The 25754-nt window shown below is 48.8% G+C and overlaps 2 protein-coding genes across 3 annotated transcripts; one reads left to right on the top strand and one right to left on the bottom strand.

The window, feature by feature from the left end:
• The first annotated feature begins 1037 nt into the window (after window positions 1–1037).
• DDX55 (DEAD-box helicase 55) lies at window positions 1038–16480 on the top strand. Of its 2 annotated transcripts, none has more exons than XM_079150480.1 (14): window positions 1038–1193; window positions 3614–3664; window positions 3757–3843; window positions 4544–4635; window positions 4720–4782; window positions 5515–5664; window positions 6416–6605; window positions 9502–9584; window positions 10540–10671; window positions 12837–12929; window positions 13507–13621; window positions 14297–14465; window positions 14766–15058; window positions 15638–16480. In XM_079150480.1, exons 1-14 carry the CDS (start codon window positions 1086–1088, stop codon window positions 15806–15808), a joined length of 1797 nt encoding a protein of 598 aa, XP_079006606.1. In that variant the 5' UTR covers window positions 1038–1085; the 3' UTR covers window positions 15809–16480. The 2 variants fall into 2 exon arrangements, with proteins under 2 accessions (XP_079006606.1, XP_079006607.1); XM_079150481.1 differs by lacking the exon at window positions 1038–1193 and adding an exon at window positions 1254–1498.
• On the bottom strand, window positions 16412–25752 carry EIF2B1 (eukaryotic translation initiation factor 2B subunit alpha). The gene is made up of 9 exons (XM_079150501.1): window positions 25626–25752; window positions 24746–24847; window positions 23604–23740; window positions 23382–23498; window positions 21736–21852; window positions 21128–21192; window positions 19262–19337; window positions 17825–17950; window positions 16412–17249 (listed from the first exon to the last, which is right to left on the bottom strand). Exons 1-9 carry the CDS (start codon window positions 25636–25638, stop codon window positions 17085–17087), a joined length of 918 nt encoding a protein of 305 aa, XP_079006627.1. The 5' UTR covers window positions 25639–25752; the 3' UTR covers window positions 16412–17084.
• Window positions 25753–25754: the final 2 nt, after the last annotated feature.

Here is a 25754-nt window from a genome sequence, read left to right on the forward strand (position 1 = left end):
TCAGTATTCTGTGTTTTATGTTAATGATTTTTAATTGCCGTTTTTCAAAACCAAATTTCTCTGTTCATGAGACAAGCCTGTTTTGTGAGTGACCACAGCTGCTCTAGGCGTCTGTGCCTGCCACTTCTATAATCTTGAGGATAGTGAACAGAAACCGAACCGAACCAGTTTCCACACGGTGTAGCTTCTTTGTGTCATTGTTAACATCTTAAGTATTGTTTTGGGGAAAAATATGAACTATTGTCACTTAACCATTGGTTTATGGATGTGGAAATAGGTTTGAAAGAATAAGTGATTCGCCCAAAGCCCCATATAAAGAGTAGAAGGTGGAAGCAGTACTGTCCAGTAACGTGCTTCCCGCTGAGCACCTGCTGGTACTCAGACACGCCGCTTATCAGTACTGTGCAACGTCCTGGCTCCTCGCTAAGTGCCGCACGTGGTCCGTCCTATTTATGTCTTAACACTGCCATTATCTTGGGTAGAGTAATTTTGGAAATGAGACACGGGCTTGGAAAAGGTCCCAAGATCAGAAAAGTAGTAATGCAGGGCAAAGGCCGACGGTGCGGTGCAGTTGCGCCGGGCCCGCCGCGAGCGCTCTCCGCCACTAGTTAAAGTTCGGGGTGCGCGACCCTTTCAGCCAGAACGCCGCTCAGGCTGGGGTCCGCGCGGGCCCCGCTCACGCCTGTCGCGAATTCGTCCCACGAGTCCGACCTCTCTGCAGCCCCTGGGAGAGGACTTGCCTGTAGCCACGGCCGAGACGCTGAGCCACGGGTGAAAGCTGCGGAGGGACGGAGACGTCCCGACAGCGGACGCGGGGACTGTCCTCGCGCGGCGCAGGACGCGACCCGCGCCAGCCTGCCGGACGGAGGTGTGCAAGGACAGAGTGGCGCTGGCCGGGAACTCGGCCGGGACTTCTGGATCAGCGCGCGCTCGGAGCCCGACGGCGCAGGGGCCGCGCGGGCAGCGGGCGCTGCGCCGAGCCCGCCGCGCGCCGCGCCCCGCCCCTCCGGCCCGGAGGCGGAGCCTGCCGCCGGAAGCGGAAGCGCTCGCCGGCGCGGGGCGTTCCGGGCGGGAGCGGCGGGGCCATGGAGCACGTGACGGAGGGCTCCTGGGACTCGCTGCCGGTGCGGCTGCACCCGCGGGTGCTGGGCGCGCTGCGGGAGCTGGGCTTCCCGTGCATGACGCCGGTGCAGGTATCCGTCCCGGGGCGGGGAGGGAGGCGGCCGGCGGCGCTCCCGGCGCCCCGAGCCCGCCAGCCGCAGGGTCCAGGCCCGCGCGCGTTGCATCTCTGCCCCGAGCCGAGCTCTGCCACGTCTCCGGCGGTCTCGGCGAGGCGAAGCGGGTGGCCGTGACCACCGCGCCTCCCGCCGCCCTGCGCTGCGGGGGCCCTGGGGTCTCTTTCCTGTCCTGGCCCCTCCCTCTGTCTGTGAGGCCTCGGACAGTGACTTCATTCACCTCTCACCTCTGTGCTTCACTTTCCTTCTCTGAAATGACGAAGGTGACGTTACCTGGCTCCTAGGGTTGTGGGATTAAACGAGACTGCATGGGCCCCTGTGGAGCTCAGGGGAGGTTACCTGTTGTGTCTGTGGGAAGGTGCGCTGTAGTGGCACAGTGCCTTCCTTTATTTAGGAGCATTTATTGAGAACCTGCTGCGTATCAGGTACTTCTCTAGGCTCTGGGGACTTTGCAGTCTTGGTTCCTACTCGTGGGCTTTCATTTCTAGGGCAGGAGCTAGAGAAAGAAGTAAGGGGACGAGGTGATTTCAGCTGCTATGTGTTAGGAAGGAACTCTTAACAGACTGATGGCATAGACAGGAGCGGGGCCAGGGAGGGTGTTAGAGAAGGCCTCCTGAGGAGGTGTCACGAGCTGAGACCCGAGTGATGGTGAGTGCGCTGGAGGTGATTGGGGCAGCAGAGAAATGCCAGTGGATCGTGGCCGAGCAGCTTGAGTCACATAAGAGATGAGCAGGGCAGGGCTGGGTCATACAGTCAGGCAGGGCTGGAATCATATTTATTTATGTACATATGTACATACGTACTGGGGTTTGAACCAGGTAGCACCTTACCACTGAGACACATCCCCCAGCCCTTTTTATTTTTTAATTTAAAGTAGTCTTCCTAAGTTGCCGAGGGTGACCTTAAACTTGTGCACCACAGTGCCCGGCTGCTTGGGTTTTATTCTAAAAGGATTGAGAGGCTATCGTCTGTGGGAAGTGGTGTACAGAAAGGGATGTGATGCTGCGTAGAGCGTGGCCGAAGCAGGGAGGTCCCCCAGGAGGCCGTCGACCGTGAGGAATGGGGGGGTAGAACGGGAGCAGTGGACAGTGAGAAGGCACATTAGGGTGGCTTTAAGATGGCTGAGGGCGGGATGGGGGGATGACGGGCTCCAGGAGGACCCCGAGTTCTGTAGCTGGGTGGATGGTGTCCCTCTGCCAAGATGAGGAAGGCTGGGAGTGTGACAGGTTCAGCGGGAAAAGGTTGAGTTTGTCCCTGAGACCACTGGGAGCGATGCTGAGAGCAGGCAGGCTGAAGATGAAAACTGGAGTGCCACGTGGTGCACGGAGCACAAACAGACCCAGTCTCCATCGGAGCGCCTCCTAGAGCTGTTGTCCCCTGCCCCAGTCAGCCACACATGTGGCTTTTGAGCACTTGAAATGTGGTTAGTCCAGATTGAGATGTGCTCTGTTAAAGTAACACTGGATTTTGAAGACTGGATCTGAAAAAAGAATGGAAAAATAATGATTAAATGTTGAAGTGACAGTATTTGAATGTGTGGCTAAGTAAATATTGAATATTAATATTATTAAATGTTAAATATTAAAATTTATTTCAGCTGTGTTTTTTTTAACTTAAGGTAGTAACTTGGAAATTTAAAAGCATGTATGGCTCATATTAATTCTATTGGATGACAGTGGTCTAGAGCAAGGTCTGCAGCCTTGGTGATTCTAACATTTGAGCTGGAAAACGCATTGTCGCGAGGGCTGTCTGGGGTATCCTAGGATGTTTATCAAGATCCCTGGAATCTACCTGCTAAATGTCAGTAACAGCAACTTCACCCTGGGTTTTGACAATTGAAAATGACTCCAGACATCACTTATGTTCCCCGGGGAGGGAGGACAGAAACCTTCCAGGTTGATCAGCACCTGCATAGAAGCAGGTGGAGTGGTCTGATGTGCTGTGGTAGGGCTGGGGACCTGCTCTGGGGACCAGCAGTGGAGTCCTGGAGGAAGTGACCTCAGGGCCAACACCTGAGTCTGCTTCAGACTTAACTGCTTTGGTTACTGAAGCCAAAAAGCCAAACTTTTTATAAAACTCGAAGGACCTCTTGTGTGTAAACTGGAGGGTGTGTTTGAATCCCTGTTCTGGTTTGGCCACCAGAGCTGGAAGATGCCTAAGATGCAGTCTTTAACCCCTTTCTGGCCCAAGGAGGAAAAAAGAGGGCAGGACTCAAATCCAGGACTCCTATCACATGTCTGTGCAGACATCATTGGCATGTTTGAGTCAGGACCCCCAGGGTTCACTGTGCCCTTAGCCCCCTCTGTGCTCTTAGGGCGTAGGCCTCACCAGTGAATTCACAGCATTCTTTAACTTGGCTTTGCAATTTCTCTCTTCAGTCTGCAACCATCCCTCTGTTCATGAAAAACAAAGATGTTGCTGCAGAAGCGGTAAGTTCCTCCTGTAGATACAGCCTGTCCGCATGGTTTTCTTCAAATGAACTGTGTGGAAAAGCAGCACAAAACCCAATCCTCCTTTGCAGGTCACAGGTAGTGGCAAAACACTGGCCTTTGTCATCCCCATCCTGGAAATTCTTCTGAGAAGGGAAGAGAAATTAAAAAGGAGTCAGGTGAGAGGAGCTAACCGGATTGTCACTTGGCTACTGGAGAGTTCACAGCTGAATAAGAAGCTGGTCAGAAACTTGAGAAAATAGAAGATAACTGACCCAATAATCTGAGATTCTCTTTTTGAATTTGCCTGCTTGTTAAAATTTATGAACCCAAAATTGAAGCTGGGGTGCTTTTGCAGTCATTTGTAGAAATGCTTTGAATTTCAGCCCGTGTGCTATAAAGAAGTATCCTTTTGTGGTCTGTTTAGTACCACGTTTGCACATTTTTGTGTCTTTTTTGGGTGATTTTGCTGTTTGGTTGCCCGTAATGTAGTGCTATGGTGCTGGAGTGTTCTGAGTGTAAGAAGGCTCTGAGGAAATCTGTGGTAGATGAGCTTTCCTTAAGCATGAGTTACAGAGATGTGAGTTCAATGTGAGTAAGTCAGCAGTATTTACTGAATACGGTGTTTTTAACAGAAGCCCACAAAAAATGAGATTGTGCATTGATTGGTTGGTGAAAATGTGCCCAGAGATTGGTAGGACCCTGACTGTATTCCCCTAGAAGCTCATAGTGATGGCAAACGATCGTGAGTTGGAGCTGTGGACATGTGGCAGCCAGGAGTCTAGGAAGTGCTGTTCCCCTGGGAACCGTCCCCTGGAGGTGGTGGGTGCTCTGGAGCCCTGTGTACTGCTGACCATGCCCCTTTCTCCACACGGGTAGGTGGGAGCCATAATCATCACCCCCACTCGAGAGCTGGCCATTCAGATTGATGAGGTCCTTTCGCATTTCACGAAGCACTTCCCACAATTCAGGTAAATTGGATGCAACATCTCTGTCAGCCACAGGCTGCTGTTTTGTTCAACATGCTCAAAGACCTGTTGCTCTTTTTTTTTTAGCCAGATTCTTTGGATTGGAGGCAGGAACCCTGGAGAAGATGTCGAGAGGTTCAGGCGACAAGGGTGAGCTCGCCTGTTTCTGCTCCTCTCTGTTGCCCTTGGTGCTGCACTGGCGGCATCACGCATGGCTGAGGCCTGATGCCTGATGGAGAGTCCCTAGGCACCCGCTGCCCAGAGGTACTTCTGCAGGCCCAGCTCCTCGGGTTAGGGAGTATGTAAGCAACCTGGTCCACTCCAGCTGATCATGGCCTGACAGGACTCTGGGCCCAGTGGAGCCAGTTTTGGATTTCTTAAGATGGAGTTCCAGATGCGTGTGCGTTCTCCTGATTCTTTAACTTGTTGGCATATAATCCATATTGTCAAAGAAACTTCTTGCAGGTCAGCCAGTCCGGGCCACATCTGGCCCAGTCTGATTCTCTCTTAGAGTTTTCTGGGGTTTGCAGGCCCCAGACACTGGTGTGAGGTCAGGCGTAGCAAGCCTTTCTCTGTGGGACTTGTGGACCTTCAGCCTCTGACGGTGGCTCAGCTGCTGTTTCGGTTGAGATCAGGACAGACAGTGTAGCAAGTGATGAGGTTGTGGTTGTCCACTGGTGAAGTACCGACACAGCTGGTGGATTGGGCCCAGCCTGGGCTGCTCGTGGCCCTCGCCCTTCTCCATGGCTGTCTCACCTCCCCTTCCTGGGTGTTTTTTCCTCACTGGGGTTTGCGTGACTTATGAAGCTTGGTGTTTTGGTAACCATCTCTGATATTTCCAAGGTCCAGAGTGTGTGGTAAATACTTCCTTTCTTCCCAAAGTGGAAATATCATCGTGGCGACCCCAGGCCGCCTGGAGGACATGTTCCGGAGGAAGGATGAGGGCTTGGACCTGGCCAGCTGTGTGAGGTCCCTGGAGGTCCTGGTGCTGGACGAGGCAGACAGACTTCTGGACATGGGGTTTGAAGCAAGGTACCCTGTTTTGGGTTTCTTTGACTTGGGGTGTGTAGGTGATGGCTGGAAGAGGAGAGCGGAGTGGAATTCCTTTATTACTTAGTGACTATTGGTTAACCTCATTGATACTTCAGATCACGAGGTAGGTGGACCCTTCAGATTCTGTTAACTCAATTTCATTTATTTTATCTTCGATCTTCTTAAAGTGCATTTTCCCCGTGGTTTTCTTAGGTTTTTGTTGTTTTTGTTTAGTAAACGGACTTTTTGCCAGTTGCAGTGGCGTGTGTCTACTATAATCTGAGGCAGGAGGATCTCAAGTTTGAGGCCAGATGGGACAACTTAGCGAGACCCTGTCTGAAAATAAAAAGTAAAAAGTGCTGGGGGTGCAGTTCAGTGGTAGGGCGCCACTGGGTACAGTCCTTAGCACCAAAAACAAAACAGCACACAAACCCAGATTTTGGGGGGACATGATTCACGTGGCATACGGTTCACCTATATAAAGTCTACCATACTGTGTTTTTTAGCTTCAAAAAGCTTTGTCCTAATTCCACACGATCACTTGACCTCTGAGTATTAACGTGTAGTTTATGCTTATATCGAGAAGCCTCGGAAGAATGACAGTATGACGCACAGTCTCAGCTTCCAGTAACGTCAGGGTAGAGATCTGATGGCTTCTTCAGATATGTCTTTAAATACGTGTCGTATCATGAAAACACTGACTGTTGACTGTTGCTGAGTGACAGAGTAACTGTAAGATCTCTCGTTACAGCATAAACACCATTCTGGAGTTTTTGCCAAAGCAGAGAAGAACAGGCCTTTTCTCTGCCACACAGACGCAGGAGGTGGAGAACTTGGTGAGAGCAGGCCTCCGGAACCCCGTCCGCATCTCGGTGAAGGAGAAGGGTGTGGCGGCCAACAGCACCCAGAAGACCCCCTCCCGCCTGGAGAACTACTACATGGTGAGCAGGCTTGTCTGCTCGAGCCTGGGATTCAGAATGATGGCGTTGTCCTAGGGATGTGCTTGAGGTTCACAGGGAAAGTAAGTGTATAAAATGAGACCCTGTGAGCCAGTTGCAGTGGCTTAGGCTTGTAATTCGGTGAGTTAGGAGGCTGAGGTAGGAGGATCACAAGTTGGAGGCCACTCATAGCATATTAGCGAGACCCTGTCTCAAAATTAAAAAAAAAAAAAAATTAGCACTGGGGATGTAGCCAAGTGGTAGAGCACCCCTGGGTTCAATCCCCAGCACCCAACCACCTCCCTCAAGAAAGAGAAAGACTGTGACACACTAAGAATGCATCTGGAGACAGAACTGGAACCCATCATCTGAATGACAAATGGTCCTACCTTTTGAATGTGCGACTGAGTTAACTTGGGCATAAGTGCACTTCAAGCATGGTCTCCGAGGACAGTGTCTCTGAACTTCCCACCCCAAGTGCCAGCCGTTTTTATCACACTGGACTGGGATGTGCTGGGGGCTGCATGGTTTGGTACTGTGATTCCGGGGTTGGTAGCACGTCTGTGCTGTGAAAGGACACAGTTAGATATGCAGGCCACACAGAAAACCAGGTGACAGACTCCAGGAGTGACCTAGATGTTTTGCTGTGTAGCCTGAAGTCTCCGCGTTTCTGACCTGCACCTGATGGCGGCTGGATTCGTGTTCTGTAGTTGCCTTGCAAGGCAGTGGACAGACTTTGGGAACCTGGATTGTTCAGTAATGAGGCTGCCTGGAGCCACTTTAGGTTCTGTGTTCTCTTATTGCTGGGATGGGCCTCAGGGGGTCTGAGAACACAGGCAGCCAGGGAGGCAGTGCTGGGAGCTGGAGGAGCCCACAGGAGGCACATCAGACATGGGGCACGTCCACCTGGAGATGGGCTTCTTTTTAGGCCCAGAGGGACACTTTGGTCTCTGATCACACTACTGTTCACCTAGAAGGGCTGGTTTTAAAACTGGAGGGTCCCGGCTGCAGAGGAGGGCTGGGTGGGCGGGCTGCTGTCCTGGTTGTGTGGATCCATGGGTGGACAACAGGTAGAACAAACTTGTGAGTCAGGAGGTGCCCGGCGCAGCTACCTGGGGTGCTGCTGCCGTTGCGCAGGCTCCTCCGAAGCGCGTTTTTCTGATGAGGCAGGAAGCTGGCTCTTCCCAGGGGAGGGAGGGACTCAGCACAGGAAGCAGCTGGTGCTCCAGCCGGACTGCCCTGGTGCGTGTCACGGCTTTGACCCTCACCAAGTCCTTGAGTGCACTTACCATGTCTTCGCCTATAAAGTGGGGCTATGGTAGTCCCCGTTACTGGGTTGTTTGAGGATTTCATGTACAAAGGGGTTTGGGACAGTTCTTAGGGCATGGTAAATACTAACGAGTGTCACAGCTGCGCACGCCCGCTGTGTCCACTGCTGCTTCTGCTACTTTGCATTTATTTAGGTGATGGTATTTAGGGATGTCCAGGTGCATGAGAGGAGCTTCCAAAGTGAGATTTTAGTTTTCCTGAAAATCAGGGAGATGTGTTCCTGTGAGTTTAATGTCTCCATTTGGGGGCTTGGATGGAACATCTGGCTGGTTGTTAAGAGAAACCGTGGGGTCTGTCCCCATGGAAGTCATTCACATAATCATGCACATGCTTTCTGGAGAGCTGCGTCCAGCTAAGAGCAGTAAGTTCTGAAGCTGACCTCAGGCTCCCGGGAGCTTGTAGGTAACGTGTGCTCTTGGTCCAGTGCCAGACCTGCCGAAGCAGAGTGTGTTTGCTGGCCCAGAATCTGTGTTAACAGTCTCTCCTGGAGCTGGTGCGGGAGCCAGCATGGTCCCTGTCCATCTGTTGGGATTTGGGAACAGTTATGTTAGATGACATTTGTTGTGCAGGACTCAGACCCAGGAAATGAGGTTCAGGTTTCAGCAAGTGGAAGAAGATGCGAGATGCAGACGGGATAGTGTGCTTTATTCAGAGGTGGCCACAGCTTCCCGCTTCAGCTTTAGTCCCCAGCCAGTTCCATTTTGGGGCCTCTTATTTGCCCTCACTTAGCCCCAAGTCTTTTTCATAGGCCCTTTTTATGAGCAGGCCAAACAGAGAAGGCAGGCTGCCAACAGGTTACATAGGGGAGTGTGCTCACGGTTAACATCCACGACCCTGAGTGGGTGCTCAGAGTCTGTGGCCGACTAACCCTGACGTAGCTAGCCCTCAGCCTGGCTGTATGTTGAAGCACAGCATAGCTCACCAGAATGTTTGGCGAGGGAGCCTCACTATAGCCATTCTGAGCCTGCTCCAACATTTCTCTCAGTGTTATGATTCTGTGACTAAAGAATGATGTTTTATAGCTGGGCATGGTGGCACACACCTGTAATCCCAGTGGCTCAGGAGGCTGAGGCAGGAGGATTGCAAGTTCAAAGCCAGCCTCAGCAACTTAGTGAGGCCCTAATAAGCAGCTTAGTGAGGCCCTGTCTCAAAATAGATAAAAAGACTGGGGATGTGGCTCAGTGGTTAAGGGCCCCTGAGTTCAATTCTCAGTACCAATAAAAGATGTTTATAGGCAGCAGCATATGTTAACATTTCTGAACTAGGTAGACTGATTAATCTTCAGACGACAGTCTCTGATTCTGGAGAAAATTGGACCCCTTAAAACTTAAGACTGGTACTCTGGAGGACAAGTTCAAGGTTAGTCTGGGCAATTTAGCAAGACCCTGTCTCAAAATAAAAAATAAAAAGGATTGGGGAAGTAGTTTAGTGATAGAGTGCCCCTGGGTTAATCCCCAGTACTGCCAAAAACAACAAAAATATAAAAATAAAAAAGCCGAAATTGAAGATTGCTGTGGGTTATTTACTTTTAAAAATAGGTTTTAATTTTATTTTTCCTTGTATTTTGCAGGTGTGTAAGGCAGATGAGAAATTTAATCAGCTGGTACATTTTCTTCGAAATCATAAACAGGAAAAACACCTAGTCTTCTTCAGGTAACCCTCTGGGTTCTAGTTGAGAGTCAGGGATTCAGCTGCGCCTAGAACATGCAGGTGCAGGTGGCCCTTGGGTTCCAAATTCTCTCAGGGTGTGCTAGGCTGAAAACAATTGAAAACGCGACTTCTATGGCTCTGGCAGGAGGGGTTTATTTTCTGTAGTCAGGTGCACAGGTAGGCAGTTTCTGATGTCATGTCTCAGCAGGGTCAGGTTAGTGGGTCTGTGGTTGTCTTGGCCTTTCCCTCCTGAACCTCACCTGGAGCTTCCAGGCGGCTACTGTAATGCCCTGTCTGCGCTGAAGGCAGACGGGAAACGCGGGGCTGGAATGGCAATGTTATTTGTATCAGTCCTTTTCTATCATAAGCAGAAAACCTTCTCGGAGACTCCTCTGCCCGAGCCGGCTGACGGTAGTTGAGGCAGGTGAAGAAAGAAGAGGTTGGGAATGGCTTGGGCACGGCGCCCAGGCTGTCACGGTGGGGTTTGTCCTGTTGTCACAGGGCAGGATGGCAGTGTGTGCGTTCCTCAGCTGAATCAGTCCCACGTCCACAATGTCTGGGAGGGACCTTCCGCTTCGGCAAACCTGGGTTGTCTGCTAAGCCCTTGGGAATCCTGCTCACAGAGGCAGGAGCAGTTCTCCAAGAGGAACGAGAGTAGCTTGAATCTCGCCTGTTTGTCTTACGTCCTTCTTTTCGTCCTGGAGGACCGCTTCAGTTGAGCTTTTCTCAGAGCCCCGGGGACCTCTGGTTGGATGTCTTTGGACAGTGGGACACACCCTCAGAGTTTTGACTCAGTCCACTGCCTTTCACTGACTTGGGTTTCCGGTGGGGCTTAGCGCGGGTGCTCTCCATTCGCCCCTGGGCGTGGGCGGTCGTCTTCTCTTCGCCCTCTTCTAGTGCTCGGTCCCTTGCAGGAGGGCCAGGAGGGGCATGCCTCTGAGCCCTCTGTCCCCGACAGCACCTGCGCCTGTGTGGAGTACTATGGGAAGGCTCTGGAGGCCCTGGTGAGGAGCGTGAAGATAATGTGCATTCACGGGAAGATGAAGAACAAGCGCAATAAGATCTTCATGGAGTTCCGCACGTTGCAGAGGTGGGCTGGCTTCGCTGGCACGTTAGGTTCCCGGCCACGGGCCTTTCTAGGCTCCCATGCTCCCCTTTCTCCCTGCCTGGGGCCCCCTCCCATCCCATACCCACTCTCACGCCTCCATAGAGACACCCCAGCCCTCCTCCCTGCTCCCGCACACTCTGCTGGGCCCCTGGCTTACTGAGCTCCCTGCCTGCCATAACCTCGCGTTCCGTGCGTTCCTGGATTTCCTGGTGCCTGGCTCGGAGGGGTTCTGGTGACTGTCCACTGGAGGAGTGGAGCAGAACAGGGCAGTTCTGTGGGCTCACGGGGACAGAAGCTGCCTGTGGGTCGTCAAGGTGATGGCCACCCAGCGGGGACCTCGTGATTTCCTCATGAGCATAGCTTGTTTCTGTTTTTCTTAAGCATTGCACAGCTACATTAAAGAACTCCTTTTTTAAATGTGTATTTTTTAGTTGTACCTGGACACAGTACCTTTATTTTTATGTGCTGCTGAGGATGGAACCCAGGGCCTCACGTGTGCTAGGCAGACACTCTAGCAGTGAGCCACAACCTCAGCCCTACATTAAAGTACGCTTTTTAAAAATTATTATTAATATATATATATATTTTTTTTAGTTGTTGATGGACTTCTTTTTTCCCAATATTTTGTTTTAGTTGTAGGTGGACACAGTACCTTTGTTTTATTTTTATGCAGTGCTGAGGATCAAACCCAGGGCCTCACGCATGCTAGGCGAGCGCTCTACCACCGAGCCACAACCCCAGCCCCTGTTAAAGTACTCCTAAAGGCAAAGTTGAAAGAGGTGTTTCTCCACTTCTGCCGGCGTGAGGGTCTGCGTAAGCTGCCGGCCTCTGCAGCAAGAAATGTGCTGCGCCTTTCCATGGTAGGCTCTGCCCTCAGACCCCGGCAGCCCACTGCCAGATTCTTTCTGGATACCTTCCTCACAAATCCAAAGACAGGAATTCATGGACAATGGAAGGCAAGAGTGAAGGGAGTAGGGTTTATTCAGGAATAGGAACAGCTCCAGTGGGGTGAGAGGGGACAACAAGGGGCTGCTGCCCGAGCGCCCTGGGCCAGGCTCTGCGTCACATTTCTGCTGAGGGCCTGGGAAGGTGCCAGTGCTGTTGGTCAGCTCTGCATCTCTGATTGGCTCTGCCTTACCTTCGTTTTCTCACCACTAAAGCAGGAGGTTGAGGTCGTGGGGCTGTGAATACCCGGGGGTCTGGGCCTGATGCTGTGTGCAGTGGGCATCCACACCAGACCCAGCTGGACCTCCGCCGTGCCTCAGGCCCACACTGGCATGGCGCGCTCTCCGCTCCTGCCCTGCTCCCAGCCCACCTTGCAGCCTGCCCCGCCTCTGCGCTGTGGCTGCTGGCAAGGACTTGGCTTCAGAACGACAGAGTGAAAGTACCACTGGTTTTCTTGAAGTGGCACCAAGATTAGCCCACCAGTTTAGTCTTTCAGTGGAAGTACACCGATCAAAAAAAATACTTGCTTTATCTCCTAACCCCCATTTTCTTTGGGAATTTGTAAAGTTACGGAGATTCTTAGGAGGAAGAAAAAAATAAAATACTACCATCAAGGAATATTAACTTCTGTGATATGCTTATTATGTGTTTTTATCTTTTAATAATACAGTAGTTATAGGTATAATTATAAGAGTTATGTTGTCAGGCATGGTATTATAGCATCAGCCAGCGACTCAGGAAGCTGAGACAGGAGGACTGGAAGTTCAAGGTCCACCTGGCAATTTACTTATTTGGTACTGGAGATTTAGCCCAGAGGTGCTTTACCCATGAGCTACATCCCCATTTTTTCTAGTTCTTATTTTTGAGACAGGATCTCGCAAAGATGTTCAGTTCCTTACTAAGTTACTCAGGCTGGCCTTGAACATGTGATCCTCCTGCCTCAGCCTCCAAGTCACTGTGCTACAGGCATGTGCTACTATGCCTGGCCAGCTTGGGCAACTTACTAAGATCATGTCTCAAAAAGGGCCGAGGGTGTAGCTTATTGGTAGAGTGCCTTTGGGTCCAATCCCAATACTGGGGGAAAGTACTTAATTCTGTGGATAGTCCAGAGCCTCTGTGTCGCTGTCATCATTGAGGCTGGTGGACTCCTTGAAGGTGATACGATGACCTCCTTACACAGAACCCTTGTTTTCCTCCTCTAGTGGGATCTTGGTGTGCACTGACGTGATGGCGCGGGGGATCGACATTCCCGAAGTGAACTGGGTTTTGCAGTATGACCCTCCCAGCAGCGCCAGGTACTCAGGGTAGAGTGGCCCCTCTCTGTTGAGGAATCAAGCTCACTGACTGGGAGTAAGAGGAAGACAAATATAATGACATTCAGAATATTATTTTAAATAGCAAGAATAGATTATGGGTGAATAACCTTTGGTATATTATTTTTAAGTACTGAAAGTTCTTGCTGAATTGCACAATAGGCTGTTTTAAGTGGGAAAAACCCAATTCAAAATACCATATATGAAAATCACAATTATTTTCCCCATATAAAAAAATCCTGTAACTATAAGCTCCTAAGTGATGATAATGGTTACTTCTGAGATTACAGGTCTTCTGTATTTTATTCTTTATAATTTTCATTGCTTCCCAAATTCTCTGTGTGATCCTGTCCTACCTGTGTGGTCCCAGAGAAGGGGCGAGTTAACGCGGGTCGTGCTTGAGCCGCGCTGGCACCTGCACTCCTGGCTCCTGTGGTGCCTCTTTCCCATGCTGGTCAGTGGGGTCCGCTGTCCCTGCAGCCATGCCGCTGGGTCAGTGCGTGGCCGGAGTCTGGGCTGTGCTCATGGCCACCCCGGCTCCTGTCCTGTGTCCTCACAGTGCCTTCGTGCATCGCTGTGGCCGCACGGCCCGCATTGGCCATGGGGGCAGCGCACTGGTGTTTCTCCTGCCCATGGAAGAGTCCTACGTCAATTTCCTGGCGATTAACCAAAAAGTAAGCTGTCTTCCCTTTTCGTATAGAACACCCAGTGACAGGGCAGCTGTGACAGTTCTTGTCACAGTTCTTGTCTTGTGGTCAGAGGATGAGATCGGGGGTGGGTGGGGGGTCTGTTTCGGAACCTGGCTGGCCTTGAGGCTGTGGGGCCAGGGTGGCAGCCAGTGCTGTGCCCAGGCCAAGGCCACAGCTGGGGACACGGCCAGTGTTGCTGTGCTCTCCTGTCAGAGCAGAATCATGGGAAATTCATTTTCAGATTTTCTCTTAAAAACGTAAAATGCAGGGGCTGGGGATGTAGCTCAGTTGGTAGGGTGCTTGCCTCACAAGCCCAAGGCCCTGGGTTCAATCCCCAGCACCGCCGGGGGAAAAAAAAAAAAAGTAAAACACAGGCTGGGGTTGTGGCTGAGTGATAGAGGGCTTCCCCAGCACCCGTGAGGCCCTGGGCTCCATCCTGAGCATCACATAAAAATAAAGTATCGTGTCCACCTACAACTTAAAATATATATATTTATTTTAAAAATGTGAAATACAGGCCAAGGAACATACTTGAGCTGGATTTAGTCTTCAGGCTTTCAGATTAAAATGGATTATTCTGCCGTTGGTGCTACTGACTGGCTTTGCGGGGGGCCCTGGGGATGAGGCCTCAGCAGGGAGGTGAGAGTGTGGCCTCTGCAGTGTCCCCTGCAGGAGATGAAACTCCAGAGGAACACCGTGGACCTGCTGCCGAAGCTCAGGTCCATGGCCCTGGCCGACAGAGCTGTGTTTGAAAAGGGCATGAGAGCTTTCGTGTCCTGCGTCCAGGCCTACGCAAAGCACGAGTGCAGCCTCATCTTCAGGCTGAAGGGTAGGTGGGCTCTTCTGGTTTTACGAATACGAAATCGCTTTGCTTGTCACAGTGCATGGTGTGGATTAGTCTGTTTTCCAGCGTCTCAGGTGGGGTCCTTCCTAGGCTTTGAGTAGTCACTCAACTGACCACAGGGTGCTCAGTAGTCCTCTTTCCTCTGTCACACTGTAATTATTGGGACTCTCATTAACAGGGTCTATTAAGTCCTTTGGTTAGAAACATTATGTTGTGAGGACTCTTCTGTCGTTGGTTCTGTGACCATGTTCTGGTGTGCTAACGCTGGTGTTTTGGTTTAATTAGATCTTGATTTTGCTAGTCTTGCTCGAGGTTTTGCCCTGCTGAGGATGCCCAGGATGCCAGAACTCAGAGGAAAACAGTTTCCGGATTTTATGCCTGTGGATGTTAATACCGACACGATTCCATTTAAAGATAAGGCTAGAGAAAAGCAGAGGCAGAAACTACTGGAGCAACAAAGAAAAGAGAAAACGGAAAATGAAGGGAGAAGAAAATTCATTAAAAATAAAGCTTGGTCGAAGCAGAAGGCCAAAAAGGAAAGGAAGAAAAAGATGAATGAAAAAAGGAAAAGGGAAGAGGTAATAAAGCTTGCAGTTTACTGACTAAATTTCAAATTTACAATTCAAATTTCAAATTTACAATTTTAAATTTACAATTCTGAGCAAATATCATGGTACAATGTTTGAATGTAATAGAACGTAGGAGTCATGTGAGGCTGTCCCATTTCTTTATCGTGTTGGTCAGCAGGGTGGGAAACATGTCTGTGAAAGCTGACGTGAGCAGAGTTCCTCACTAAAAACTGCTGGGCATTCCTGTGATCTCAGTGACCTGGGAGGCCGAGGCAGGAGGATTGCAACTTGGAGGCCAGCCTTGGCAACTTGGCGAGGCCCTCAGCAACTTAATGACTGTCTCAAAATAAAAAATAAGGGCTGGACAACAAGGGAAACAAAAGTTATACCCCATTTGTGTATAATGAATCAAAACTGTAAAAAAAAAAAAATTAAAACAAAAAAAGGGCTGGGAAGGTAGCTTAGTGGTGAGTGCCCCTGGCGTTCAATCCCCAATATCCCCCCTCCCCACCCACCCCCAAAAAAGAGCCTGCTGATTTCACGCTATTGCTGAGAAATTCAGTTTGTTGGTTTCTTGTTTGCACTCAGGGTTCTGATATTGAAGATGAGGACATGGAGGAACTTCTTAATGACACAAGGCTCTTGAAAAAGTTTAAGAAAGGCAAAATTACTGAAGAAGAATTTGAGAAGGGCTTGTTGACAAGTGGCAGAAGAGCCACAACAGCAGATCTGGGGATCTCAGATTTGGATGATGACTGACTGCTGATTCCAGTGCCTCCGGTGAAGCACAGGTGGGCACAGCTGGCCCCACACTCGGGACACAGGAGCGTCCTGGAAGCTGTTCTGTCAACTGGGAGGCAAGGCAGGGACTTCACACTTGGAATTCCTCCCTAAGAGCATACCAGACTTGAAGTCCCAGAAGACAATCTGAGTGTAAATAACAGATGTTAGTGTTTATTTTGATGAGTCACCTGTAACTAAAGCGCTTTTTCCTGAAGTTATTTTGTATGCCAAAGCATACTTACTGTAGGCTTTTCAAAGTTCCTAAGTATTTCCAGGCAGTGACCCTCCTGGGTGCCTGTAGCCCCTGGACTTCACTAATCCTCTGCCCTGCACAGAGCACCTGCAGAGGTGGGGAGTGTACCAGGGGTCTTCAAGTCTCCAGTGCTGTTTCACTGGTGAACATCTGGAGACCAGGAAACACATCATTCTGGGGATGAGTTATTGATGGTTTCCGTCTTCTGTTGAATATTTCGAGCGTATCCTCAGCCGGTGCCTTCGTGGGGCTATGGCTGATGACGTCTCACTGCCGTGACTCGTGTGGGGCCTAAGGTCAGCCTGTAGTATTGAAGCAACTCGGTATCAAAATCTTTCATATAATTTATTTGAAAAGATGCTGAGTTTGTTGCCAAATATATTTTTTAAAAGCTGTTTATGACCAAACTTGTTTACAGGAAATTCACATCTTTTACAGATTCAGAACCTGTTTACAGGTACTGCAGTAGGAAGGTGTCTGTGATGCCTGCCTGCCTGTGTTCTGGGCCCAGTGTTCACTCGCTGGCCAGGTCCTGTCCAGGGGAGGGAGCAGATGCAAGTCAGCAGGTGTCCCTTGCCTTTCTCACAAGCTCCGAACGTGGCACACATCCTGCCAGCTGCTGTCCCTTGGGGTCTGGCTGTGGTGAGGGCCCCTGCTTTTCAGCCTGCCTTGCTTTCTTGGATGCTTTTGGCAAATCAGCCTAGAGTGGCACAAGAGAAAGGGTGCTGGACTTGGTCTTCCATCGGGGCAGTGGCCAATAATCTAGCTATTTCTGGACAGTGTAAGTTTCTGGAAACTCCATGCTCATTTAGGTTTGGTTCTAGAACCAAGAGCACATTTTTGATGGGACAGAGATGAGTAGAAAAGATCCTCCAAGACTTGTGATTGAAGTCCACAGTACACAGGTCTTCCACAGAATAGTTCCTTCTGGCTCACAGGGGTCGAGGCTGCCCACTCTACCCCAGGCACACAGGCTGGACGCTGGTGGAGGACCAGTGGTTATAGATAGAGCTTGATGAGTTCATCGCTGACTGCTGAGGGTGTCAGCACGCCCAGGTCTGTGAACAGCAGGGTGATTAAGGAAGGGGAGGTGTAGTCCACCCACGGGTGCTCCTCTCTGAGGTCCCGTCCAGCCTGGGCAGACTTCAGAGTATCTGCCTTGTACTGAGGAGAGAAGAACCTGCGTTAGTCTGCGTGGCACAGCCAGCGATCTGTGCTGCTGTCGGCGTGCTGGTCCCGAGGCTGCTCGGGCAGTGAGTCAGGGAGGGCAGACCTGCCACTGTGAGCCACATCATAGTGGCCTACCAGCCAAGGACAAAGGACAGCAAGAAACAAACCACAGGCCCCTCACAACTGCTGGGCTCCCTTCTCTGACCTCCCAAGGCAACCACTTACAGTAGCCATGGAGAGAAGCCCAGCCAGCCCTGCCGAACGCTTCCCACCCACCAACTGTTTCAGAGACCCCACCACTGTCAGCTGATACCATCCCGTTCCACAGATAAGGAACTGAAATTCAGCAAAGGGACTTGGTCAAGGCTGCGAGGTTTGTGAAAGGTGGAGGTGGAAGGTGCATGGGCAGTGGACCCCAAGGCTGGGATTCAGCCGCTGGCTTCCTGCCTCCTCTCCTGCGCAGAGTGCTGCCTGAGTGAACCAGGCTGAAGAGAGTGAATTCTGGGGAAGGAGGTATCCCTTCAAGTTCAGCATAGACTCACGGATTCCTTCAGACAGGACAATCTTACCTTAAATTTATCTGGGACGTCTTCCTGGTTTAGTGGGAAGAGCCGCACAAACTTGAAGCTTTCTGCAACTACATAGAAGGGCTTGTTCTGTGCCTTGGCGCACACGGCCATCTGGTGGCTCCCAATCTGGGGGTCAGGAGGCAGAGGGTGAGCTCTGAGCACACTTGAACTTGGGAGCAACAGAAAGTGTATAGACGAACACAATACGTGATTCTTACTTAGGAATCAGGACCCTTAAAAAAAGAAAATATTTCTCCAAAGATCCGAGAATGACCCTTATGTAAGTGCAAAAATGCTCAATATGGTTAGTTGTTGGGGAGGGAAACGAAATGAAAACCACAATGAGGTGTGCACACAGCTGCGTGTCCATCAAGAAAACGGTTCGCAGTGCTTGCTTTGGCAGCTTGGATACTAAAATTGGAACCCCTGAGTAAGGATGAGACAAATTTGGGAAGCGTTCCATATTAGTGTGTTTAAAAAAAAAAAAAAAAAAAGTAGATAGCTGGGCGTGGTGGTGCACGCCTATAATCCCAGCGACTCAGGAGGCCAAGGCAGGAGAATCATGAGTCAGCTTCAGCAAAACCGAGGTGCCAAGCAACTTGGTGAGACCCTGTCTCTAAATAAAATACAAAAAAGGGCTGGGGATGTGGCTCAACTGTTAAATGCCTCTGGGTTTAATTCCTGGCATCCCTCCCTGCCCCCCAAAATAAAAAGGTTTTTGTTTTACGTATCTATCTAAACTACAAATTCAAAAAATTACTTCACGGGCTGGGGTTATAGCTCAGTGGCAGAGCACTTGCCTGGCACATGTGAAGCACTGGGTTTGATCCTCAGCACCACATAAAATTAAATAAATAAAAAAAAGGTATTTTGTCCATCTACAATTTAAAAAAAAATAATAAAAAAATTATTTTAGCCAAGGGTGCTGGTGCACACCCATAATCCTAGTGGCTCAGGAGACTGAGGCAGGAGGAACTCAAATTTGAGGCAAGCTGAGGCACCTTAGCAAGACCTTCTCAAATTTTAAAATAATAAATAAGAATAACAATAATAGTAAAAATGGATGAGAATGTAGCTCAGTGGTAGACTGCCCCTGGGTTCAATCCCCAGTACGGGGAAAGAAAATTCATGAAACTTTCCAAGTTAAGCAGCAAATAGAGAAACTAATGAAATATACTAAGGTCAAATATATGCTTGGTTAAAAACAGAAACCAAACAAACTGCACTTTCCAGCTAGAACCTGTTTTGTGAAAACATAAATCACATTGACTTAATTTTTGTAGATCTGTCTTTTAAGGAAGGAAATCTGAGCTCAATTTGGTTGACCGTGGCAGTGGCCACAGGAACTGAGTGCTGAAGTGCTGAGGCCAGGATCAGGGCTCGGTTAGCAATACAGCTCCTGTCCGGAGCAGGACCTGGGCAGACCGCTGCTCCTACCTTGTTAATAATGCCGCCGTTTTCAACGACTCCCTCAGCTCCAACTATGACGAGGTCTACCTTCTCCATGATGTAGCTGAGGAAGGAAGTCAGAAGCGCGTTATGCTTTCTCTCCTTGGATCTAGTTGGTAGCATCGTTTCTGATACTCCATTTTCATCATGGCAAGTTTCTCCCACAACTGTCTTTGCTCAAAAGGGACTTAGAAGACACCAGGTTCCCTTGAGGAAGGGTCTTTACTGAGAAAAACTTACTATGTGATTGATTGTTCTGAGTTAGAGGGTAGGAGGGATGGGCTGGCAGAGGTGGAGGATTTACAGGACAGAGGGAATACTCAGTGTGATACTGTAGTGGTGGGTACATGTCATTATACAGTTGTCCAAACCCCAAAATGCAAAACCTCAAGAGTGACCCCTAATGTACACTGTGGACTTTGGCTGATAAAGATGTGTCAATGTAGATTCACCATTTGTAACACATACTACTCTGGCGGGGACACTGGTAAAGGGGGAGGGTTTGCCTGTGGGGGTAGATGATTATGGGAAATCTCTGTGCCCTCCTATTTTGCTATGAAAATAAATCACTTTAAAAAAGGGGGGGACAGGGGGAGGACTTAATAGGAGACGGTCAGCCCCTGGCATTGTTAGCAGTTCTGTTACCACAGGCATTAAAGTCCCTCTGACCACCACCCCTCAGTGTGATGGGGCTACACTGCCTGACACATGTGCACAAGCATGTGTGTAGCTCAACCAGAACTGCGTCCCCCCTTATTTGTGTGCACTCAGTTCTGCTTCAACACAAATAAAACAAAAGTTTAAAAACCCAATGTGATCTGAAGTTGGAAACAAGAAGAAAGCAATTTACTTACTTCCCTTTTTTTTTTTTGGTACTGGGGACTGAACCCAGGGGTGCTTTACCACTGAGCTATATCCCCAGTCCTTTTAATTTTTTCAGTTTGACACAGGTCCCACTACGTTGCTGAAGCTGCCCTTGAACTTGGGATTCTCGTACCCCAGCCTCCCAAGTCTCTGGGATCATAGATATATGCCACCATGCCCAGCACAACTGACCTTTTAAAATGAGCAAAATAAACAGAGTTGCTCAAAGTGTGCTCTTCAACACATTTCTAATTTCCTTTTTTTTTTTTTTTTTTTTTTTTTGTGGTGCTGGAGATTTAACCCAGGGCCTTGTGTTTGAGAGGCAAGCACCCTACCAACTGAGCTACATCCCCAGCCCCCTTTTTTATTAATAATCTGACTTATGTGTTTGTTTCCTAAGAGATCTTTACTCCTATTTTCTCATGTGCACACACTGAAGATTCAAGGAAAATGGGATGTGGGTTTCAGGAGGAAAGTGCCTGGGCGAGGAGCAGTGCCTGGCACATGCCAAGTGAGGACAGCTGTGCTGGAGCTGGAGAGAGAACTGATTGCCCCAACTGCTGATCGAAATTCAACCTTTGCATCTCACTCTTTTTTTTTTTTTTTTTTTTACATGTTTTTAAATATATTTTTTAGTTGTAGGTGGACACAATACCTTTATTTTTGTGTGATTCTGAGGATCAAACCTGGTGCCTCGTGCGTTCTAGTCGAGCACTCTACCACTGAGCCAGAACCCCAGCCCTGCATCTCACTCTTAAATGCACAGATGCTCACAGTGTGCCAGGGACACAACCCTTACTGACCAACACTCCATAGTCCTGTTTCCTACACACGCTATGGAGACCTCATAATGGGCTTGCTGGTTTAGGGCAACTATCAATTAAGACACAGTGTGGCTTTAAGAATGGGAGTTAAACCTTCAATCTGAAAACACTGCTTAGAGTCACCCTGGGGGCAGGCAGGCCATGGCCAGAGAAGACAGGCACTTACCCAACAGCAGCATCCAGCACCACAGTGACAGGAACGTTGAGTTGACAGAGCGCTTTGGCCATTTTCTTACTGAAGATGACATTTGGGAACATTAGAGAAAGTCCCATAGGGATGTCTGGTGAGTCAATTAAGATAGTGATAAATCATGCTAGCTCAAAGCTCAGTTACTATTAATGGACTAAGGGGCAGATCCCAAAACTTTTGGATCAAGGAAACAAGAACTTGGTTTCTCTAGGAAAAAGCATGCATTTCAGGAAAATTTTGTTCAGGCATTTTTGGGAAGAGATGCAAATTCTTACAAAAAGAAAAGGTTTGCTTTTATTATCTTCTGAAAAGATAGGGATGTGAAGTACCTACTCCTTGATAACTTTTCAACAACACAATCTTGCTGTTCCTCTGATTTGACTACTTAAGTAAAACCCTGGAGCCTGTATTCTACCCTGTGGCAAATCCACCATGACTGTTCTTCCAGGGGCAGGAATGACAAGATCGAAGGCAACACAGCCTGCCTGGCCAATGTGGCATGTTCTGGTTCCTACTATGATGAACTCCAGTCTTGGTGTGCTCTCCAGAATGACTGCTGGACATGTGACTGAAGGGGAAGATACTTGCCCCGCCAGATCAGGCTGTGACTCTGTAACGTACACACTGAAGCGCTTCTTGGCTGCCACGGCTGCTTCGAGCACTCTCAGGACCACTCTGGAGTAGGCGTGAGTCAGTATCCTCTGTGGACGGAGAAAGCTTCGTGAAGGGGAAGCTCCCTGGCGACGGCCCACACCTCTGCACTGTGGTGTGTGCTCCTGGCGTCTAAGCTCCTCTGTAGTCTTGCCTTACAGATTAACCATCATCAGAAGAGACCCTGAGAGGACGCTGAGTTTCAAGCCTTTTATGATCTGACAAAGTTCCTGCCAGAGCAATGTAGTGTGGGTCTCCCGCACAGGGCCTGAGAGCCCATGGGGTTCCCTGGGTTGGTTTCCCTATCTCTAAGACATAGTTTGCACACTTGGGCCTACAGGTACCAGGCAGATGACATCAGTCAATGCAGTGGGCAAGGTGGCACCAGTGGCACAGAAAGGCTGAGGGGGACCAAGGTTCCTTAGCTCTTACTGTTGTCACATGGTCCTACTATTGCCAAAATATCTGATTTTTCCAGAGAAACTGAAAATGTAGTAATTAAATGTTGGCTAATAACTTTTAAAATTTTTATAAATACTCTTTGGGATAAATACAAGTCATCTGTGGGGCAGGTAATGATCTGTGGGAACTTACAAGAAGTCTCTTCTAAGGAAGAGCAGGAAGGATTGTGTAACAAAGAAGGCAGACAAGGTGCCCTAACTCCTGTCAGTGCCTCACCTGACACATGAGTAGCCCTGTTCTACACATAGTCTAAATCAGTGCTGAAATGGGTGACACAGGCAGAGGAAACCTACGGAATACTGACCACATGGCAAGTCCCGGGCAGGGCTGGAGAAGGCCTCAGCGAGAGGCGGTCACAATTCTGCTTCCACATGGCCCCAAAAGGCTTGGTTTGCAACTGGCTTTTGAACATGTTCCACTTACATATTATGTAATTTATTTAATAACATTCTTCTAAGGTTTGGAAAGGAGTAATAGAAAAGAGGACAAGATTTAAAAGAGTTGAAATGCAAGTAAAATGCTTTCATTGTCACTGGAGGCTTAGGTGGCGAAAAGGATGTACACTGGTGGGAGAGACATCATAAAAGTTTATGACAATGAGCTGGGAGACAGGCCTAACGTGCAGTTCCTGTCTTGCCTCACTTCACTGACACACATCTGGGAGCCCTGCATTACTGTCATGGCATCTGAAACAAAGTTAAAAGAAAACCTCCACCCAGTGGTTACTGTCACCAGGAAGATGCTTCAAATTAACCAGTGACAAGAGCTGGTGTGGATTTAATTAACTATATATCCAATCATAAAAATACTTCTTTAGAAAAACTTGTTAAATCAAGAATCGCCAATGCTGTCCCAGTGTTTTCCTCTGCCTATTTACAATGACAAGCATCTATAATATCTGTTTACAGAGCACTGAGCCCCTATCATACCATCTCACTTAGTCCTTACAGTGACCCTATGAGGCAGGCATTGTTGTTGCCCTTACTGAACAGATGAGAAGCTGGAAGAACTTGCCCAAGGTTACCCATCAAGTGAATGGAAGAGCTGGGATTTTAGCCCCAATCGTTTGATTCTAAAGTCCTTGCTCTGTTACCACGTATGCTAGATGTCTACTCACCGCCCCATCTTTGATGAAAGTATGGCACAGATCAGCAATTTTGTTTCTTGACAGGGATATTCTCCTGAGAAAAAGTTCTCCCCGCTCAATCATGATCTTTTTACATTTGGAGTAATCCTAGGAAGAGAAGAGCAAGATGAGGAGAGAGGATCCAGAGAGCTGAGAATATGTGCAGTCAAACACAGACAAGGAAAGGAAACCCCAGGGCAGGCAGTGGCTTACAGAATACTCCAGGGAGGTAAGGCTGATGAAGCGAAGGAAGAGTTCCCCTCCAGAGGACACTGCCACTGAGGAGTCTACGCCACACAGGGTTTCTATGGCGCTGGTGAGATTTGCTCTCAGTCCCTGGATTGTCTCCCCTGGAATGATCAAAGGAGAAATGTGATGTTCCCTTCAGTGTCACAGTCCCTTGCTAGGTCTGTGATTCATTCATACAGTGACTATTTACTGGTTGCATCGATGACAGGGAAACATCAGTGAAAAAGGGCTGTTTCCTAGTGGAGGATGCAAACAACAAACAAGTAAACAAAGAAAGAAATAAATTACAGAATGTAGAAAGGACAGAGAAGATCAGAATGATGAATAAGGTGGCCACTTGAAAGAGATGGCCTCTTGGAATGAAGACCATTTAAACAGACCTAAATAAGAAAGGATTCAGCAGCATAAAGAAGCTCCAGGCATAGACCATAACAATGCACAGGCTCCAATTTGGGAATAAACTTGGCATTAAAAATGCCGAGAGGCTAGCAGAGCTGCAGCATAGCTTAGCAGTGGACAAGGTGGAAGGTAAATAAGGTGGCAGATGAAGTCTGCAAGACAGTACCGGGCAGCCTAAGATGTCGGAATGTTACTGTAGCTACAATGGGAAGCCAGTGGAGGCTGTCGTAGAAACACACCATAGGCCAGCCCTTCAGTTTAGAGATGGCTTCATCTTCATCATTAGTATTTTGCTTATAAAGGTATTATGCTTTACTCAGATGCTTACACATTTAGAATGGTGAATTAATAGGTCACAATGAATAATAACACCAGAATTTATTCTGAAATGTTCTCTCTAGCATCTGTACAGAACCCAGGGCAAGGCAGAAGCTCAATAAATATGTATAAAGTTGAATTACTGCTGTAATATAAGCCTCATGTTAATATGAGAAAAATGGTCACTTTTGATTCAAAGCATATATCATTTATAAAAAGGATCCTTTCTAATGATAACTTGAGGGCTTTCTCCAGGTTAAAAGTCTGAAATGAAGAAAGAAGCTTGCTTAAGGATGTAAGGAAATACACATCTCTCACTTTCTACATTTCTAATAGTAATTAGAAGACTTTCCTAAGACCAAGGGTGTTCCAAGGATGACCCTCTTTACCTTTATCTCTCTTCAGGAATTCCAGCAAAGTCCGGATGGCAGCCACTGCTGAGGCCATGTCAGGATCTTTTTTCATCTGAGACTTGAAGTACTCAATTAATTCTGGGAAGGGAGAAAAAGTGACTCATGAGATTGATTTTGCAGGACATAAGGCCAGAAAGATTGTTTGTCATTATTGACCTTAAGAAGCAAAATCATTTTGAAGATACTTTCTTTTTGGGGTGTTTAGCCTCCAGGACATGAGAAATGGTGATAGGCATAGAGATGACACCACTTTACTCTTTCTTACTTTAAGATAGTTATCAGTGTGCAAGACATAAAATTTAAGCCCTAAAATTAATGTAATGAAAAGTCATTTTTCTTTCTACTCTTTGCTCTAAGTTTTAAGAGGATCCCAGAGTCATCCACCTGTCCACCCCAGTCTATGCTAATTCAAGTCTACTCACCTCACACATGTACAAAGAGAGTTCAAATTCCACCTCGCCTTTTTTTACGTGACAAGTATTGTATTAGTTCGCCCTTGTTTTCCACTTAATGAAACACCTTGATAACCGTACAGGATGCGCAAATCAATGATGCCTTATCCTTTCGTTTCTAGTAACAGATCCAATGTGGCAGGAAGCCTTTCCACTTTACGTGGTCCGAGGTCTCATTTTTTCGGACGCCCAGGGAACGGGCTATGGGTGGAGGGGTGTCTGCGGACGCTCTCAGGGCCCATTCCCTGGATTCAGGAGCAGCGAGGGAGATTTAATTGCGATTACAGGAAAATCCAGCCGAGCGGCCAGAGCTTGGACAGACTCTCCCGAGCCCACTCTAGGCTGGTTGGGAGGTTGGTGGGGGACGCCTGTGCGGCTTGGTCCCCCAGGCCGTCCCGACTTACCCTTATCGTCCATGGTGCCTCCGGACCGTGGAGACCTGGGACCCCGCAGCCGCTCGCGAGGCTTCTATTGAGTCCCACGACTGCGCTGGCCGAGCTACAAGCAGACTGCACGCGGCGCACTCCGACGTC

This window comes from Sciurus vulgaris (assembly GCF_902686455.1).
Source record: "Sciurus vulgaris genome assembly, chromosome: 8".
Classification (NCBI taxonomy): Eukaryota; Metazoa; Chordata; class Mammalia; order Rodentia; family Sciuridae; genus Sciurus; species Sciurus vulgaris.

Coding starts and splice junctions, on each gene's coding strand:
- DDX55 (XM_079150480.1), top strand. CDS start 1,086: ATGGAGCACGTGACGGAGGGCTCCTGGGACTCGCTGCCGGTGCGGCTG. Junction 10,672..12,836: donor GAGTTCCGCACGTTGCAGAG/GTGGGCTGGCTT, acceptor TTCCTCCTCTAG/TGGGATCTTGGTGTGCACTG. Junction 14,466..14,765: donor CCTCATCTTCAGGCTGAAGG/GTAGGTGGGCTC, acceptor TGGTTTAATTAG/ATCTTGATTTTGCTAGTCTT.
- EIF2B1 (XM_079150501.1), bottom strand. Junction 23,499..23,603: donor TTACCTCCCTGGAGTATTCT/GTAAGCCACTGC, acceptor TTCTCTTCCTAG/GATTACTCCAAATGTAAAAA. Junction 17,250..17,824: donor ACGTCCCAGATAAATTTAAG/GTAAGATTGTCC, acceptor TTCTCTCCTCAG/TACAAGGCAGATACTCTGAA.